Genomic DNA, 21,565 nt, shown 5'->3' on the forward strand with positions numbered 1-21,565 from the left:
AATCAAACCCAACCTTCCTTTTATGGTCATAAACCTTGTGTTTAAATTTCATAGATTTCTATTTACTTATACTAAAGTTATGGTGCGAAAGCCAAGAATAACGCTTATTTTGGCCCCTTTTTGGCCCCTTATTCCTAAACTATTGTGACCTCAACTCCAAAAACCAATCCCAATCTTCCTTTTGTGGTCATAAACCTTGTGTCAAAATTTCATAGATTTCTATTTACTTAAACTAAAGTTATAGCGCGAAAACCAAGAAAATGCTTATTTGGGCCCTTTTTGGCCCCTAATTCCTAAAATGTTGGGACCAAAACTCCCAAAATCAATCCCAACCTTCCTTTTGTGGTCATAATCCTTGTGTTAAAATTTCATAGATTTCTATTCACTTTTACTAAAGTTAGAGTGTGAAAACTAAAAGTATTCGGACGACGACGCAGACAACAACCCCAACGTGATACCAATATACGACCAAAAAATTTTCAATTTTTGCGGTCGTATAAAAATAAACATAGTACAAGGATGCTCCACTCTCACTATCATTTTCTATGTTCAGTGGACCATGAAATTGAGGTCAAAATTTTAATTTGACATTAAAATTACAAAGATCATATCATAGTTTAAGTTTCAAGTTGATTGGACTTCAACTTCATCAAAAACTATCTTGACCAGAAGGAAGGCAGAAAGGACAATCAAACAAACAGACTCATAAACCCAAAAACATAATGCACCTAAGTGGGGCATAACAAAGCTAGCTATGATTGTGACATATGTTTATTTTATACGAAGATATAGACAACGTAAAACAAGTCATTAAAGTATACCAAAATAGGTAGTAAGATTGTACATTAGCCTTATAAAGCAAGCTCTCGTTTTCAATTGAATGAAGTATCATTCAATTGTACATTTGTGTTACTAAAAATATCACAACTACATTTATATATTACATTGAGGATCACTACTGTAAAACCCCTTGTACCACAAATACTTTCAAACATGTTCACAATTAAAAAACAATTCTGCAAAACATGGTGCAGTTAGGAATGGATATTGGTTCATAGCAAAAGACTATCACTTCAAAATAAAATTGTGTCTGTTTTATTTGTGATCATGGAATTGTACTATATATAATTTTGTAACCAACCATAATTCTGTAAAAATCTTAGAAATCATTCAAACAATCCATATTTGGATTTTCTTTGTACGGGTAAGTTTAAGCAGAAAATTACGAGCATATTTTAACATCACAAAAATCACGAACTATTGGACGGAAAACATGTATCTCCTAAAAAAAAATAATATCAGCATAATTGATATGCATTCCTTTATATAGTGAATTTACACAATATCTACAATTTATTGTAGTCTCCTTGTAATAGGCCTTTTTTTAAAGATATCCTAAAGTGCTTTTAACATAAAATCTGTGACTCTTTCCACAAACAATCTAACAATCAAAAGCACTTGCTAGTCATGAACATTATAGTTTATCCTATTTTTGTCCTTAGATTTTTTGTGAATAGAGCCCCAGTTTTATAATTAATAAAAATATATTTTGTCCTTTTTTTGGAAGGAAAGTGCTGAAAGAATAAAAAAAATTAAATTAAATCTTTCTCAGTTCACTTTTAATCACATTTTTACTGCTAACTGTTCTTGAAATTTGTTTAATTGAAAGACACTTAACTCAATATATATTTTAGTAATAAAAGGCAATTATAGATTGCATAGAGCTTATTTTCCATTGTCCATATACCCTTTTTTCTACATAAACTATTTACTATTGAACTGTAATTAACTTATTTATAGAAGAAAACATCACTTAGAATTTATATTTCTTCTGTCTACAGATTGTAAAATATAAATTGGTTTTTAGATCAACTGAGGTAAATAATGTATAAACATGTAAAAGCCAATAACTTTTTCTGCCCTAAAAATCTAATTGAAGGTGGTGGTACCCAACACTTTCCCTAAAATTAATTTGGCTCGTTTAATTTTCATAAAATTTTGACAATGTATTTACTTTGACCCTTTAACAAACATAAAAAAAAATAAAAAATTTTGAACCAACCGTTTTGTCAGAAAAAATACACTGGTTATATAGCAGTTCGACAAACACCAATTTTGATCCTTGAGAAGCTTAATATTCCCTTTACAACACAATGTAATTAAAACGTTTAGTTGACTTTACAGAGTTATCTCCCTGTAGTGTTAGGTACCACCTTAAACAGGCTCCCTAACTTAACCAATTTTATTTTAGGCATACAATATTAAATTCAGTCAGTAAACTCAGTAGTGAAACTTATGTAGACTATTTACAGTATCATGTATATTAATTTAAATATGATATGTGGAAATTAAATCTGGAATGTACATAGGGAATAAATAGAATTGTGCAATGTTGAACAAAAATACAGGTCAAAAAGATTACAATAAATAAATTCCTTAACTAAAACTAAATAATATGATAAAAAGTGAATATATATGAGACTCATGTGAAATCCAATAACAAATAAGTGTATATTCTGTACATTTTTAGGATAATTGAAGGTAGAGTTAAAGAATTGACCATTACCAATAATTGATTTATTATTATATTATACTTGGGACTTGGACTTTTTTCAATTTACAGAGTAATTACACATAGGAGAAAATAAAATGTAACTGCATTACAAAAAAGAAAGCTGAAGTTCAAAAATTCCATGTATGAATTATTTTTTACAAATATCGTATGCTGTATAAATTTCAAGATTGTCTAAAATCATCATACTATTATAGTAATGAAAGCATGAAGAAAAGGCTAGACCAAATTAAAAATCAGTCTAGATAAATCAAAAAACTATGCAGGCATATTTGAATATAATGCTTCATAAATACTATGAAAATAATAGCCTTTCTTAACTATCTTCAAATATAGTCATATCTTAATAAATAAATCATAACTCTAAGCCTTTCAAACAAATCAAGATTGTAATTAACAAATCAGAAAATATAGGAAATGTAAAATTAAAATTAAAACAATATGAGAAATCAATTAAATAATAGAAAGTATTGCACAATGTATTTAACACACACGATGATTCAATTTTGTATCAAACAAATTGAAATACATTTCTTAATTTGACATGAAAATTAAAAATGATGTATATATTGTTCAAATGGGATGAACTGATGGCTTTTACTTAAGAATTTTTAAATACCTTAATGAATTACAGCTTGGGATGGTTGTACATGTCACCTGTATAATTCCTTAATTCAGATTATTGTCAATTTTTGGTCTATTATCTTCACATTTGCATGGATGAAAATTATCTGTATAAATTTTTTCAGATTTTACAATGCCAAAGTGAAGTCTAGAAAGACAATAAAATATTTTTCTCTACAAAGATATTGAACCTTCAGTGGTTTTTATAAACGTGGTGTAAAAGAGAAAACATACACAATTTTCTAACATACATCCTTTGACAGTTTTTGTGAGAAAAAAAAATGATTATACAACTTCTTTTAGTTTACAATTTCTCATTTGTTTAGACCTTAAGGGCATATTTCAGAATGTAGCCTTCACAAAAAATCCATGGTATTTGCACAAAACTAAATTTTTGATTAATTAAAAAAAAATCCTTTTTACCAGTTTAATAATTAAACCTGTTTATTTACAAGTTAAGAATTACACACAATATTCATTCAACTTTACAATCATTCTGATGGAATGTTTATTATAACAATTATGCATCATATACTTAGGTTAAATCAGATAAAAACACTTGTACAATGTGTATTGACACGCAAATATCAAAAATAACTTTGAAGCTTACTGCAGACCGCAATTTTTCTTTAAGAATTTACCTTCAAGGTAGATTCATTCTAAAGACTTACTGTTTACTCTCTTGTGTGTTTTTGAAGATAGTGGTTGATAATGATAATGCTATAACTAAATGTTACTCACAAACACACAATTTTTACAATGAATCACTAACTAAACCACTATGTATGTCAGCTGAAGAAGTTTCAAAATTTGGTCAATACATTTTTTTTGTTATTTGATGAAGAAAAAAAGTATTTTTTCTCATATATGGAAGAAATTAATCATCCATGAGAATTTTTTGGTTGGGAAAAGCTTTCAACGAAAGAAAGAAAAAATGATTGAGCACATCTAGGAAAATAATTTTTAACTTAACGTTTATTGATTTCTTTAAAGCGGCAAGTATTATTTATCAGTTATTATGCAGTATCGATTAGTAACATATCTATAAATGTATATTTTAAAACTTTAAAAATTCTATATTATATTAGGACTCTTTCAATTTTCCCTGAATAAAAAATCTACGTACAATAAACAAGGCAACACAAAATGGCTACACACAGGTGGGACAATAATCAAGTTTTGTTGTGATTTTATTCACAATTTCCGGTTTGTTGCTAGAAAGTCAGGATTTTCAGCCATGCTAAATAAAATCTTGTAGCTGAAACAAATCAAGTCCATGTTATTCCCTTTTCATTGATATTATGTTTTTAAAATCACATGACTGATAAACAAAATGGCTATTTACAGCCATTGACCAATGAAAATGTGTTATGTATAAGCCAGTAACCAGTGAGATCTGGTATCTGTAAAAGTCTGTCTTTTTGGCTATGCTCCACTATTATATGCGTAATCAGCTTTGTTGTGCATGATCAACTTGTCTTCAACAAAGTAAAAACTGTCTGATCGTGTATCAAATGGATGATCCATCATGTCTTGGACTGAAAATAGAATAAAATAAGGTTAAATTATTTCTTATTTTAAAAAATAAAGTGCTTAGTATGCTTATATAAAATATGATCATATTATATCTAAAATTGACCAGAGCTTCCTTGAATTGAATTTTTGGTTAATTCACTCCATTAAGCTCATCATGCAAGGAAAATCAGTTGTAACATATGATTGAAACTTTGTGCAGTTCATTTTATCACATTAATCAGTCAGAAGTTACATGTATCTTGCAGAAAGTTGAAAATCTTTGAACATAAAAAGTAGGTAAAAAAATGTGTGAAAAATAGCATCATGTAAAAGTTTGTAAAATATCAAAAATATTGACTTTACAAGTACTAATCTTGGATGACCTAATTTGAGTCTAATACAAAAAAAATGTATACATTGAAATTACAGAAATCGCAACCAGTGAAATAATCTTGGTTTACAATGGTTGCTGGTAAATTTAATAGGGTGAATTGTAGCCTTCAGGTGCCTGATTTTCTCGCTGTGTTGAAGACCCATTGGTGGCCTTCAGCTGTTTACTCCTCTTTAGTTGGGTTGTTGTCTCTTTAAAATATTCCCCATTCCAATTCTCAATATTACCTAAATCTAAAACCATTGACAGCAACTGTCTTTGAGAAAGTGACTTACTTTCTTCTGTGGTTAATGTTGGAAATTCATATATATGTTCCACTGTATTCCTACTGTGTGGGATACAAAACCCAAACTCAAAATCAAAACTTTTCAACAGTTTTTCTTTAAAGAAATGTCTTTCTATCATTCTAAACTTGCTGACTGGTTTATCTCCAACTACAAACTCTACCCTGAAATAAAACACTATATATTTATTTCCCATGCCTGAGGGAGATCTGAAGATTTGTTCACCCAAGAATATTCATATTTCACGAGGGCTCTACCCCAGGGAGATAGGATTTTTCGAGGGTGAACAAATCTTCATATCTCCCGAGGCCAAGGGAAATGAATGTTTTTTTCCACTGCCTAAGCTTTGTATACTATCTGAACTTCAAATATTAGTTTGCATACAGGCATTTTTTCTGACTTATCTGCTTGTTTACAATACTAAACATATTGATAAATAGTCAGATAAACATTAATTATTTAATTAGTCTTTTTGTTTTTACGTCTGAAATAAATTTGAACACAATAATGATATTTGCTAAAGCTATTTAGAAAATAAGAAGTTCAAGACGTTATGTACATAAACCGCACGTAACGTCGCACGATTTAGTCCCAACATGTCAGAGGGGAATATGATACTCTGAGGTAAATATGAAGTTTTGTTCGACGTCAGGTGTGAACGTTTCAACCAATCAAATGTTGATTTCTCTATCAAAATCAACATGCAGTGGAATAAAATTATTTATCAAATACATGAAATACAACTTATTTGTCATGTCTACTGTGACTGTTTCCAACTTCATCATGTTCATGCTAATACTAATAGCTTTATTACTGTTTGTTACTCTCCCATGTCACCCTTACAAAAAGGAGATATTAAAATAAGAGTTTGTTTTGTTATTATTTCTTTTTTATCAAAATAAAGTGCTTTCCATGTACTGACATATATTCCTTGTCCTTTCTTTAATTTTTGTTAGTTCTATAATTGAGATTAAAAGGAGCAGGCAGGTTAGATCTATAAAATATAGGTTAACCCCACTACAGGTTCCCATGTGTTTCCCAAGTAAGTGTTTGTCTTACATCTTATTTTTTGGTCCTTCAGAAATTCCAGTGTTAATGGAATATCTATGAATATCTACATGTATGATCATTACTGTTTTATTGAATTGTTGAAATTGAGAGCTTGACCTATTGTAAGAATGTGACCATAGTATACAGATGCCCCACTCACCATTTCATTTTCTATGTTCAGTGGAGCATGACATTTTGATCAAAACTATAAATGCATTAAATCAGAAGAGCATATCATAGGGAATATGTGTACTAAGTGTCAAGTTGAATGAACTTCAACTTCATAAAAAACTACCTTGAAGCCTGACAAGCGGACAGACGTACATGTATAGACCAGAAAAAAGTAAAAACACTAGCATCTAAAAAAATCTCTAACCAACTGTAATTATGGTATGCTGAAATATAATACACTAAGTGCTCTCCCCACATATTTCAATTAGCATACTGGTAAACAGGGAATTTTGAAATACTAACATGTTTCAAAAAATAATAGCATCACTTCCAAAACACAATCTTAACGAAAATCAATTAAGAAAGAATCACATTACCATGATGCTAAAAGGACCTTGCCTCACAGTCATTTAACTTTCGAGCATGATTTTTTTACTCAGACTTGAAAATCAACCAATCAAATTGCTTGATTTCATGTTTCGAGCATGATTTTTGTGCTTCGAGCACTGAGCAAAGTTTTATGCCTTCAAGGCCTGGAGTGAACATATTTTTAATTTAAAACTGACTCTTTTTTTTTTAAATTGTGCATACTTAAGGCATGCCTATATATACATACGTAGCTCCTACTGTTTTTAATCTCAAAAACTGTGGAGTGAACTGGTACCGTACAAATCTTCCTGCATTGGGATCAATCTCATCTGGATCAACATCTTCATCCTCTTCTGTTAAAATAATGAAATAAATTTAGTATGTAATTCTAAAATGAACTGACCATATGACAATTGTCCCCATTATTTTAAATGTATAAATGACTATTGGACAAAATGCTCATGCATGTATCTCCATGTGTTGTGAACAGTGAAATCCAGGAAATCTTAATTCTTCGCTATTTGTGATATCTATTTTGTAGCGATCGCGAGAGATCATAGATATCAGGGTGGAATAAATTAAATCATTGTTAACTGTTCCACTATATTTAGTGATGAGCTACATTTGTATTATAGAGACTAATCATGCTAATGTTTTATATGCATATTACCGGTAGTCATTTCTGGATTGAAATTTTCATGGTGGTCTTTACTGTTAAAGGGAAAATTCACGATTTTTTACTTATGGTTTAAATATGTTCATTATGACATAATATATATATTCACAAAGTTTTATCGCTATAAGTGCAGTAATAAAGGAGAAATTCAATAATTAATGAAAAAATATCAACTACTTCCTGTAGGTCGTGACGTTTTCTCCTGATTTTTGCATGCCGGGATTTAAAATACAATCATTAAAAGTCTTGGTTTTTAATCATATTTTAGCGTAATCGTAAGCGCGCCGATGACTTATGCTTTATCTAATAACCATCCGATAATAAGAAGATAAAACGCACAGACGTTCAATTGTACTCATTCGTGAGATAAATTATCTATGTTAAACGTATATATTCGAATTATTTTTGTAGACAACACAAAAAGTTATAAATTTATTTTTAATAAATGCATTTTCGGACTGATAAGGTGAACAAATTAAAGTACAATAATCTGTAAAGACAATATGTTGGTGTACTCTTATTGACCTTTTACTATCTCTGCTATGACTAGGTTTATACGATGTGTGTATTCACGGTTCTGTGGCAATACTCGTAGATGGCTTGTTGAAAGGTAAATTGTTATTTGCACTTCGGTATTTAACCACGCCTCTAGGGCACACCTTGCCAGGTGTGACTGTCTATTCGGATCAGTGGTAGCATTTAATACACAAATTAAAAATACAGATTCAAGTTGGTGACAAATAAAAATTGATCGCCGTAGAATTGTTTAATTATATTTGGTGCTATTATTTATTTGAATTCAAATAAGTTAATTTACTAAGAAATACACAATTTTCGGTTAAAGACGGGAAACTTAATTCATATGTTAAAATGAAATGATATACAAGTCTTGTCCTTGATTTATGTCTCATAAAAAAGGGGGATTTAGAAATTAGAAATAGCTTTACTAAATCATTTTTATTGGTCTTTATTAGGCGAAAAAATATACGAGAACACTTACATTTAGACTTTTGAAAGCCATGTATTAATTAATATCTGAAACTATCTGAAGATAACTCTACCGAAGCGGAAAATAATATGTACGAATAAAGAAAAAAATACTTTTGTACTTAAGAGGTTTAAAAAGTTGACAGGAAATATAAGGATCTTCATGGAATGGAATCGAAAAATTACGAATAGATATTCTTTTCAAGTGTGAAAAACGTCAACCAAATTTATTCATAATCGGGAACGTCCTTATTAAAATCTGAGACATCTCTAATAGTCGTCGTCTCCCAACGTATATATATACTTAAATAACTATTTGACCAACGATGTTTAAAATTAAAAGACAACGAATTTAATGTTATCTTTCCCTATTTTTGAATGTTATTATAAGTCTGTTCAACTTGCAAGAATACCCCTAAAGCGGACAAATATCCGACAAGCAGTTTATTCTTTAAATTGCTGTCTTTGAATATCAAGAAAGAAAATAAATCCCGAAATTGATACTCAATAGTTTTCCTAGAAAATATTCACATCCCTTGGGGATTATTAGTGTACGTCCAGTTGCATATATTTTACATGAATGTCGGAACAATTGTGATGATGACGAATTTCGTCCTTTATTCGAGAACAATCTAATTGGATATATAAATCTGTGAGTTTACTATGTTCTTAACTTCGATGAATTAACCAAAGCAAGTTATAAATTGACCTGTATTTAAATCAAATTGTTTCTTTTTTTCTTCTTCTTCTTTTGGTATACAATAGTCTACCGAATTCGTTGATTACATACTGTTGGCATACGTGGACTAGTCTATTTACAAAACTTTTACCACAATTTACACAAAATGTATGTTTCTTTCTTATGTTCAATGTATACATGTATACATATTTTAAATTGCGCTACTGACCATAGTTCCGTAACTTTCTACCCAGGCGTATGTATACCAATCTTATTAAAATAAGTTCTCATCACTTGCTCCTCGATTTTTTTATATGTCGCCGCACACGGCGACATATAAAAAATCGAGGAGCAAGTGATGAGAACTTATTTTAATAAGATTGTATGTATACACGAATCGTCGACAAGTGCGCACATTTTTTTAAATCAATAATTCTGGTATGTTCCAATCTGTCCTAAACTATTGACAACGAGTATTTTCCCAAATTAACCCTTGGAAAAATATGTAAATAGATTTGTATTTCTTCAAATTTTTTGTTTTGTATTATTTTTTTTTCATAAATAATATTCTTTACACCAGAAATGTTATTTATAAACAAGCGTATGAGTTCAGTAATGACTAGTATATTATTTCACTTTCGGACACGCAAAACAAAAATGTATATTATACATGCACCTGATAGTTCAAAATGGAAAGTTACGGTCGTGTACACTGATCAATACCTACAGAAGTGAAACGATGCATGAACTTGCAAGCCCGCCGGACAGGAAATCGATTGAATACCTGGACGTGTCACCTTACACCCCTTCCAATACCTTTGGGAGTAATACTTTTAGCCATGCTGGTGATCAGATGAGGGAAGATCCGAATTTATTTAAATAAAGTTTATTACTTTAAAGAATTATGAACGAATTAGATTTTCGACAACAATTTCCACGGAACACTTATTTATGATTTGAACTTTGACTTTTTAACTAATTACAATATTATCAGTTTAAAAATAACAGACTATATGGTTGTTTAAAAAAAATAAGACCATTTTCCGTATCAAGTTAGTCAGTCAGATAAAACAACCGTACGATTGACAAGATATCAACACGCAATTACGACTACATCGTTTACTGTAGTTTTGTTCCTTTGTGGTTTATAGACATATCGGGATTTTTCATCGGAGAAGGTGACAAAATGGCGGAGCACAGAGAACTGATACTCAAAATTTAAAATCGATGGTGATCTCTTATTTAGCGGAATAAAACTTTAATATCTATAAATTTGAGCATTTTTATACAGAATGGACATAATATCAATTTTTGATTTTTTTGCGAAGTTTCCCTTTAATAATGGTTAATTCAGTGTATATAAAATGACTACATTAATAATTCTTTCACATGTTTAAATCAAGATAAATGACAACGTACCATTATTAAAGGTCAAACTACAGGTGATTGAATTAAAATGTCAATTAAATGTTGACTAAACAGGGGAGTATTAAAGATAATATTTAATAACATCATAAAACAATTGAATATTTCTTGGGTTTTTTTTTTAAATAATTTTTTGAATAAATTTTTTTCAGAATTCAAAGCAGATGCATGTTAAATGATGATTATTGGCTGTTTATCTTGATGTCCAGTGGTATTTAAATTAAATGTTTATATTCAGGATGTGAATATGGAAAATAGGTTATTGATTGATTAACACCATTTTTGGGGCTATTTCGTGGCGGTTAGTTTTTATTGGAGGAAGCCAGAGTGCCTAGAGAAAACTACTGACCTTCGTTAGGGAAACTGACAACCCTAGTCAATCAAGATAGGAGTTGAATGCACCCGCATGGGCAGGGTTCAAACTCACAACCCAAGTGTTGACTGCCTAGTGATTACAGTAGTAACTGCTTGCATTGGACCACTCAGCCACAGAGGCCACTCAACATGGTTAATGCATTATGAACATGTTCATTTGTAAAAGTGGCTAGTACTAGATTGTTTCATTGAGCATTTTTAACTTACTAATTCACAAGGTGCAACCAGATGCGCCACAGGGCACAGCTTTATACGACCGCAGAGGTTGAACCCTGAATAGTTTGGGTACATTTGTAAGTATGGACACAACATTCAAGCTTAATACAGCTCTGAATTTGGATTGTGATTAAATATTTCACACAGCATAGGTTTCTGACACAGAATTGATGTGGTCTAATGAACCTAAAACTAGAGGCTCTAAAGAGCCTGTGTCGCTCACCTTGGTCTATGTGACTATTAAACAAAGGAAGCAGATGGATTCATGACAAAATTGTATTTTGGTGATGGTGATGTGTTTGTACATCTTACTTTACTGAACATCCTTGCAGCTTACAATTATCTCTATCTATAATGAAGTTGGCCCAGTAGTTTCAGTGGAAAATGTTAGTAAAAATTTACAAATTTTATAAAAATTGTTGAAAATTGACTATAAAGGACAATAACTCCTTAGGGGGTCAATTGACCATTTCGGTCATGTTGACTTATTTGTAAATCTTACTTTGCTGAACATTATTGCTGTTTACAGTTTATTTCTATCTATAATAATTTTCAAGATAATAACCAAAAACAGTAAAATTTCCTTAAAATTACCAATTCAGGGGCAGGAACCCAACAACGGGTTGTCCGATTTATCTGAAAATTTCAGGGCAGATAGATCTTGACCTGATAAACAATTTATCCCCCTGTCAGATTTGCTCTTGATGCTTTGGTTTTTGAGTTATAAGCCAAAAACTGCATTTTACCCCTATGTTCTATTTTTAGCCATGGCGGCCATCTTGGTTGGATGGCCAGGTCATCAGACACATTTTTTAAACTAGATACCCAAAAGATGATTGTGGATAAGTTTGGATTAATTTGGCCCAGTAGTTTCAGAGGAGAAGATTTTTGTAAAAGATTACTAAGATTTACGAAAAATGGTTAAAAATTGACTATTAAGAGCAATAACTCCTATATGGGTCAACTGACCATTTTGGTCATGTTGACTTATTTGTAAATCTTACTTTGCTGAACATTATTGCTGTTTACAGTTTATTTCTATCTTTAATAATTTTCAAGATAATAACCAAAAACAGTAAAATTTCCTTAAAATTACCAATTCAGGGGCAGCAACCCAACAACAGGTTGTCAGATTCATCTGAAAATTTCAGGGTAGATAGATCTTGACCTGATAAACAATTTTCTAATAGTCAGATTTGCTCTTTATGCTTTGGTTTTTAAGTTATAAGCCAAAAACTGCATTTTACCCCTATGTTCTATTTTTAGCCATGGCGGCCATCTTGGTTGGTTGGCCGGGTCCCTGGACACATTTTTTAAACTAGATACCCCAAAGATAATTGTAGCCAAGTTTGGATAAGTTTGGCCCAGTGGTTTCAGAGGAGAAAATTTTTGTAAAAGATTACTAAGATTTACGAAAAATGGTTAAAAATTGACTATAAAGGGCAATAACTCCTATATGGGTCAACTGACCATTTCGGTCATGTTGACTTATTTGTAGATCTTACTTTGCTGAACATTATTGCTGTTTACAGTTTATCTCTATCTATAATAATATTCAAGATAATAACCATATAACGGCAAAATTTCCTTAAAATTGCCAATTCAGGGGCAGCAACCCAACAACCGGTTGTCCGATTCGTCTGAAAATTTTAGGGCAGATAGATCTTGACTTAATAAACAATTTAACCCCATGTCAGATTTGCTCTAAATGCTTCGGTTTCAGAGTTATAAGCCAAAAACTGCATTTGACCCCTATGTTCTATTTTTAGCCATGGCGGCCATCTTGGTTGGTTGGCCGGGTAACCGAACACATTTTTTAAACTAGATACCCCAATGATGATTGTGGCCAAGTTTGGTTAAATTTGGCCCAGTAGTTTCAGAGGAGAAGATTTTTGTAAAAGTTAACGACGACGGACGACGGACGACGGACGCCGGACGACGCCGGACGACGACGGACGCCAAGTGATGAGAAAAGCTCACTTGGCCCTTCGGGCCAGGTGAGCTAAAAAATGGCTTTAGAGCAATACACTATGCTGTGGAATATTAATCCCCTCAAAAAGAGTTTGCAACAATAACTACTCATTTTAATACATCATAAAATATAAAAATATAAATGACATACAGTCATGGTTAAAATTAATATCAATTAATCATGTTAATAGTAACTTCCAACATGTCTAAATACAAATTTACAGCTAATCATCTCAAGACAATCATCATTTCTTAATACATAATTTTCAAGCAGTGTAAGGTAATCAAACATATATTACTGTGGGTATCCAATCACCTTTGTGGTAGTGAATTACCTATTGCCTGACCAGTTTAAAAAATTGTCAACACAATTTGTCCATTTAAATTGTACAATAGGTATTGTGAGAGCTATTATCAACAGGTGGTCATTTAACTACCTGTAGATTTACCTGGTTTTTTTTTAACAGAGCTAATTTAAATGAATGATAGCTAGCTTGCTTTCCTCATGTCCAATGTCCTGAATGGACTATTCTATTTAGGTATGGGAAATTTTACATTTGATACACTACTTGTTCTTTCTAACAAAGATAATTATTGCAAATTTATTTTTTTTGCTAACAATCACAAATAAATCATTGCTGGTAAATCCCACTTTCATAATGAAGAATAAAGCACTGAAATTTCTATTCACTAAGCCTTTGTACTTTTTTTGATATATTGAAAATAAATTTTTCACAGTAATTCCGATTGAAGAAGATCCTGAATATTAAATGAAACTTAGCATCACTACTATTCCATTTCAGGAATCGTAATATAACATGAAAATATATCCCATTATAAAACACCAAGCCACACATAATTCATCTTGTAGAATTATTCACAATTAGATGGGCTATCCAAAAAAATCCATTTCACAAACACTTTAATTCCATATCAGGAATCAGAAACTTAAAATATATCCCACATTAAAACACCATGAAGCAAACATATATCGCCTTTTTTTATAAACTAAATTCACTGATTGAATTTCCATCTTCACTGTAAAGAGACACAAAAAGAAATGGCTTAAAATGTCCCATCTCTAAATAGAATAGTCTATTCAGGACATTGGTCATGATACATGAGGAAAGCAAGCTATCTATCAGTCATTTAAATATTACCTTTTAGTGATTTTTTTTTACTGGGTAGTTAAATGACCACTTGTTGATGAGTTCTCACAATACCTATTGTACAATTTAAATGGACAAATTGTGTTGACAATTTTTTATACTGGTCAGGCAATAGGTATTTAAATACCACAAAGGTGATTGGGTAATGACAGTAACAAATGTAACAATATTCTTTAAATGGAATTGGCTTACCTCCCTTACACTACTTTAAATTGTCCTTTAACCAGAAAAACCCTTGTTTCCTCCTTTTTATCCCCTATTTTGCTAAATGATTTGAGCCATAACCCCCATAACCATCCCTTTGCAGTACGGAAACTTGTGGTATAATTTCAGAGAGATTTATACACTTAAACACAAGTTATTGACTGGAAACTACAAAAATGCTTATTTGGGGCCCTTTTTTGGCCCCAAATTCCTAAACCTTTGGGACCATAACCCCCAAAAAAAACCAAAACTTGTACCTGTGGAATTAAACATTGTGGTACAATTTCAGAGCAATTGAAATACTTATACACAAATTGATATCCTTAAAGTAGAAAAATGCTTGTATTGGGCCCCGTATGCCAAAACGGTTGCGACCATCATACCAAAAAATCAATCCCAACCTTCCTTTTGAGGTATTGAACCTTTTAATAAAATTTCATAGAGACCCATTCACTTAAACTAAAGTTTTAGTCCGGACACAAAATGTATCATTGGACGATGAAGACGACAACGATGCAGACATCATACCATTGTACGAACGCAAATATTTTTTTGTGATCGTATAAAAAATATATCATTCTTTAGATAGACATTCCACCTCTTACCAAAGAAGCAGCTAATACCAATTTTAAAACCTTTGGTTTGACCTGGCCAGGTTTCAAATTCACAGCTTTGAGCACTTGAGGCAATCATGTCACTGGTTGTGATAAAAGTTAAATGAACAAGATGGTGTATTCATCTGTCAACCATATGTATGAATTCTTTATAAATCAGGGTTGGTAAGATCTTGGATTTTATCAGTAGTGTTCAGACCAGTGGGAATATCTGGGTTTTACTGGGTAAAAAGAAGTACTGGTGTGTCTCATTGGCAATAATACATCATCTCCTTATATTTAAGTGTTTTCCCAGAGCATGTTTAGCATGGATAGACACCATACCATTTTAAAATGACACCATGCCCTTTTTTCACTTCTTTGGATGACGCCATTGTCTCGAAAAAAAGCCATAATTAGAAGCATTTTTCAAAAATAACATTTCATGCCTATCGGCAATGTTAATAAAATTGTTACCTGATTGTGTAACATTCTAATTAACTGACAATGAAATACAGTTAAATACCTTGCCTTTGGCAGTTTTATCACCTCTGTTAATGATTGTTTACTGCTAATTAGGGGATTTAAGATAAAAAAACAAATACTAGAAACTTATTACAAATTATTTACAGAATGAAAATGTCCAAACGTTATCCATTTATTTACGTACAGCATCACTTCATGTTTTACTTCTTGTATCTATAATCCTCCTTAGATAGAAACATTTAACAAATGCTTTTTTTATTAACAAAAATAGACACAAAAAAGGAACTGTTAATACCATCTGCAATGTACATGTATGCAATATATTATTGCATCTGTATACATGTATCATCTCCTGTCCCACCTGTTATATTTTTAAAACTCATTACTTAGGAGCAATTTGGTGTTCCTTAATAACAACTTTTTTGTAACAGTTTAAATGAGATTAAATAACTTTTTTTGTTTTCAGCATACTGTCATGACTGTAGGTGCCCTTTGGTTACTTTTCCACAGACTCTAGGTGCCCTTTTGTTAATTTTCCATACACTCTAGGTGCCCTTTTTTTTTAAAGATTTTTGGCACTCTAGATGCACTTTTTCAATTAAGTTACCATTCCCTTTTTGTGTGATAGGGGAAACACTATATTTACAAGATATCCAAATGTTTTCAAAACTTGACAATTTCCTGTGTGTACATGTACATGTAAAAGAATTCTTGAAGAAAAGGATGATTATTTTATCCTCTAGAAATGAATCTTTTCTAATAAGATTATCTGTATAAATTTTAAAGCAATAATACTATGGATCTTTATGGCATTTCTTAAACATTTTGTTTGAAATTAAGCTTAAATTATCATATTGTCCTGTATAAACCATTTCAAGGATGGAAAAAACTGTGTTTCTCTCCCCTAGTTTCTCCTTTTTATACCAACCCTTCTATCAATAAGTAAAATTTATAAGTAAAACATGTATTCCCCCGGCCCTTGCTGTGATATTGTTGCCTTTTTTAAAACTACATCTACATGTACTGTTTTTTATTGGGAAAAATTCATAATTTTTATTTTATATTTTATTCTAAACACATTTAGACGCCACTTTCTAGCTGACCTTTGCTGTCCTTTTTGTAACGTTTTTTCATGTATATTTTGGTTGTCAGACATTTTCAATCTGAAAGGTACTTTTCAGAGAGGGGAAAGAAACAGAAGCAATGATGGTACATTTTTGTACTTAATGCCTTGAAAACCACATGTGTTACAACTTACAAACACCATGATCATGATGATTCTGATAAAAAAAAAAACAGATATCAAAAGTGCTTATTAGATAATATCAAAATAATAACATGAATACAATATTTACAAACATAACATTCTTAACTACAAATGCCATCGCTGTTTAGGGAAAATGTAAAACTTTTTTTTTGTAATTGTGAATTTTCTGAATTTCGGCTGTAATTTGAGGCAAACAATTAATATCACTACCTTGGAATTTTAATTTTTAACCTACATGTACCCATGTGTTTACCTGCAGGAGGGGGTTTTGCCACCTCAAATATCACAGACCCAGAATCCATATCTCGTAACTTAAACCTTGTAAAGTCTATTCCATAAATGTTGGCCTCAGGAGGACACAAATAATCTGAAAAGAAAAAAATATGAATGTGTCAAAAAGTAGCAAATGTTAATTCAAGATCAAATGGAATACTTTGATCTCAATATTTATAAGCAGCTTTAGCAATATGTATGTACATGTAAGTATGGCCTCCTTGTTTGTGCAATATTTCCTTTTAAAAATATTTTCTTGTGTTCCTTCGACTCAAATTTCAAAACTAATATATAATAAATTAAGAACAAAGTGTTTACCGAGTGAAAGCAAATCTTGGGTTGAAGTAAAAAGGTATGTAATTTAACAGGTAAATGAAAGTGAGTAGAATTCAACTAATAATCCATCAAGAAAAGTTATGACAAAATTGGGATGACCAAAAGAATGTAGCATTTGAATGGATAAATTCATTAGGAACAGAAAAATAATAAAATCTAGCAAAAATATAAATTTCCAGATAATTAATTTATTGTGAAAGGAAAAGAAGCGACACACAAAAATAGTATAGAAGATGGTATTTCAAATTTCCTTGTTTACCAGGATGCCATGTGAAATATCTGGGGAAAACACTGCATATATATCAATATTTTGTAAACTTTGGGCTTTGAGTATCTGATGAAGGAAGCGATTTGTCATGTTTAACCCTTTCAACGCTATACACGGCATATGCCGCGATGACGTACGCCGTTCGCCACTGCTATTCGCGGCATATGCCGCGATGAAAAAGGATTTTTCATAAGGACTCTTAAACCATTCGGTTTTCATTCGGGTTCTCTCTAATTTTTCCTCGTTTGAATCTAGGATATGCAAGGTCTCATTTGCACTTGAAATCCCGTCAATTTTTATAGTAAAATCATGCAGTAGAAGGAAAATAGAAGGAAAATAAAAACAAATATTTTGACAAATGCAAATGGCGGAAATCGGAAACGAAGCTGTAAATATGGAAAAATTTCAGCATTTCCTTGGCGAAACTTACAACGAGGATTAGTTAAAAGGTTTCTTGTTATCTCAATGTGTTTATTACATAAAATTCGTGTGGGAAATATGATTTGATCGATCATTACGAGACGTAGAAAAAGGGGGGAAAACGGAGGTTGACTGAAATTTTTTAGGACGGAGCTATTTATTTGTGCCACGATTACATAAAACGTTATGTATGGTACAATACGCTACGGAATCGGGCAACTGGTGTCTTCTTTACAATATGGCAGATAAAACAACAAAATAAATGAAGACTAAAAGTAGTTTTTATTCAAAATTCAACACAAATGTAATAAATTACACCTTTTACCTGTTAATTACCTGAAAACGCAGGTAACCTGATAAAAATTTCAGTAAAATAATTGCCTAACATTACAGTTCATGCTCTCCTGAGCATTTTTCATGCAATAACTTTCTCTGTATCTCATATAATAAAATAGATACAGCAGTCTGAAAAGGAAAATACTGTTCTAATGAATGTACTAAAAAAAAATGCAGCAGCAGCAGCCATTTTTCTATTTTTTTGTGTAGCGTTGAAAGGGTTAAAATATGAATGTGTCAAAAGAATTTTTAACTTGTTCCTTCAAAAATTTAGATCATGGTCATTATGGTAAGTCATAAAATATTCCAAGTCTTGCTGTAGTTAACATTAAGATAAACTCCAAAGACAGCCAAACACTGAAGCTTGAGCTCCTGCCTCCAGGCATACATGTACTAGGCATCTACATGTATACGTTCAGATACAACAAAAAAATGTTGACAGTTGAGCTCTACGGTTGCGCGTACATTGTGACTCTGAGTAACGATTTTGGTCAAAATAAATTTGAGCATGACACTGGACTTTCCTTATAACTGCTTATTTGGGTGGGGTGCAAGGTTTTTCTTGTTATATACAATGTTTTAATCAAACTCAATCATTCAAATCAAGTTTTGTATGTTTTGTCTCAAGTAATAATTAAACTAATTATTCTGCCCTTGTATGAGCCCTGTGATACATGTAAGTCATTCTAACGCAACATCGTTTGTAACATTCATCTTGATTGGATAATGTCACTAATTTTCATGGCATCATTTCACAATTGATGCGGTCAGAGCTTTATTAAAAAAGGTATCAGGTCCGTTCGCACCCAAAGTCCGTTCACACCCTACAGGTTTGTGTAGTGTGCGAACGGACTTTGGTTGCGAAAGTGAAAGGGTGCGAAGGAGACTGGGCGCAAATGTGAATGGGTGCGAACAGACCCGGATTCATTAAAAACTATACAGTTATCTTCTTAATAAAATTATTTGTATTTGTTAGGGTTTGTTTTATTTACCTTTTTCATGATTTATAAAAGAATCATAGACATTAGTACGATTTTGACTAATCATTGATTATTTTATGTTTGAGAGTTTGATTATAGAGATTACAGAAGATTTACAGAAAAACAACAAAATCAAAACCAGTCATGGTCACTAATCATGGTGACTCATTATTTCATATTTGTCTCGCACTAAATTCGATAAACTCACTGTCAGTAATTTTAGTTAGACCAAGTACATCATCTGGACTAACTGAATTTTTCTTAAGCAACTCATCTTCTGAAATATGTTCCAACTGTTGACCTTTGTCTTTAGTTTTGGCTTGACGCGACAAAAATCCTCCGCCTTTCTTTTTGCCTGTTGTTGCACTCATAATGTTATTTATGGATTAAATTTTATGTAAATAATGACTGTTCAGTTATAACATGGTAAATTTTGTAAATTTAAGGTAGTTTTGTGCATCTGTCATGTAAACAAAGAGAGTTTTAGGTAGAAAGCGTCGTATCTCCAATTATGCTGAATGGCGGCGATGGCAACGAGAATTGTGGGAAGCACCTAACATATCCGGTATTAGATCTTGTGGTCCTCCTAAAACCCTTACACGAATCCGTATATAAGATTTTACTTATTTCTTATTCATTTTATATTAGAAGGAGTTCTACATGGCAATATGAATCTTTTGTTTTCCCCTGCATTTTGTGGATAGACTTTTCATTACACACTATTGGAAATGGACCCCCTTTTTCTAAAAGTGTTTTGTGTCATTTCGGTCAGGAATATCATAGTCGGCAGTATTTGAACACTCACACGAACAGTTGTTATCATCAATTTTTTTTTTTAGGAATGACGAAAATATTTGGATGGTCAAAATATTTGCATTTCCGACTTAATGCTTTCCAGTTTTTGGCATCCAATGGTCATATGGTAGTTTCTTTTGCATTTTCAAGTTGTCAGAAAGATAACCGCATTATATATATATATTTCTGAAGAAAGACAACTTAAGCTTGGCTATAAAAAAAAGTGGAAGATAAACAAAATTAAGCACACATTTTTAAGTTTTCGAGCCATGAAGATATTTTGGAACTGAGAATTGGGCTTTTCTGTGGGGTTTTTTTTTAACGGGCACTTGAAGGGTTAACAATTACATAACATGTCAAAAAGTTTTAAAAAAAACATAGAAAGGCATTTAAAACGAATCCATGATATCTCGGCCTATAACAAAATCGGACTATAACAAACTCGGACTATAACAAACTCGGACTATAACAAACTCGGCCTCCCAAAATCGGACTATAACAAACTCGGACTATACCAAACTCGGACTACTATAAGAATATAAGTATAATGTTGATTGTTGCTGTCATTGGAAATTAATTTTCAATTCTTAATTTAAAATGAATTTTTATCTACAATTAATTAAATAATTTATTTTTGAACATTTTTGGAGATATATATATATATATATCTTGTTAACGTATTTTTTTTTTATCCCCTTCAAAAATGTTCAAAAATAAATTATTTAATTAATTGTAGATAAAAAATATATATATATATATATATCAAACGTCTGAAAAATAGTCAACGATTTTTCCCACGTGGGAGCTGGATCGTTACAAGTAACGATACATGTACACAATAAAATAAATTATATAAACGCCTAAAAAGTGTACATAACAACACCAATGATATAAAAAGGAACTATAAATGTAATTATTTATAAATATTTCGGATAACAGATATCCTTCGTCAGTCAGATTCTGATGTTAAATGAATCATCTTTAAGTCTTCTTAGATTAAACTTTTACTAAATCTTGAAATTTATACAATAAAAAAGGCAAACCGAACATCAGTTAAGACGCTTGCACCATTCTAAAAATTTGTTACATATGACATAGGTTATATGACTAATTACATCAGAGAGTTCACATAT

At 31.4% G+C, this 21,565-nt stretch overlaps 1 protein-coding gene across 1 annotated transcript; it reads right to left on the reverse strand.

Annotated features, from left to right (window-relative positions):
- Window positions 1-753: 753 nt before the first annotated feature.
- On the reverse strand, window positions 754-20,195 carry LOC139528222 (protein unc-119 homolog B-A-like). The gene is made up of 5 exons (XM_071324106.1): window positions 19,846-20,195; window positions 17,278-17,391; window positions 7,224-7,329; window positions 5,378-5,550; window positions 754-4,734 (listed from the first exon to the last, which is right to left on the reverse strand). The coding sequence occupies exons 1-5, from the start codon at window positions 20,006-20,008 to the stop codon at window positions 4,622-4,624; spliced, it is 669 nt and encodes a 222-aa protein (XP_071180207.1). The 5' UTR covers window positions 20,009-20,195; the 3' UTR covers window positions 754-4,621.
- Window positions 20,196-21,565: the final 1,370 nt, after the last annotated feature.

This window comes from Mytilus edulis, chromosome 6 (genome assembly GCF_963676685.1).
Source record: "Mytilus edulis chromosome 6, xbMytEdul2.2, whole genome shotgun sequence".
NCBI classification, from domain to species: domain Eukaryota; kingdom Metazoa; phylum Mollusca; class Bivalvia; order Mytilida; family Mytilidae; genus Mytilus; species Mytilus edulis.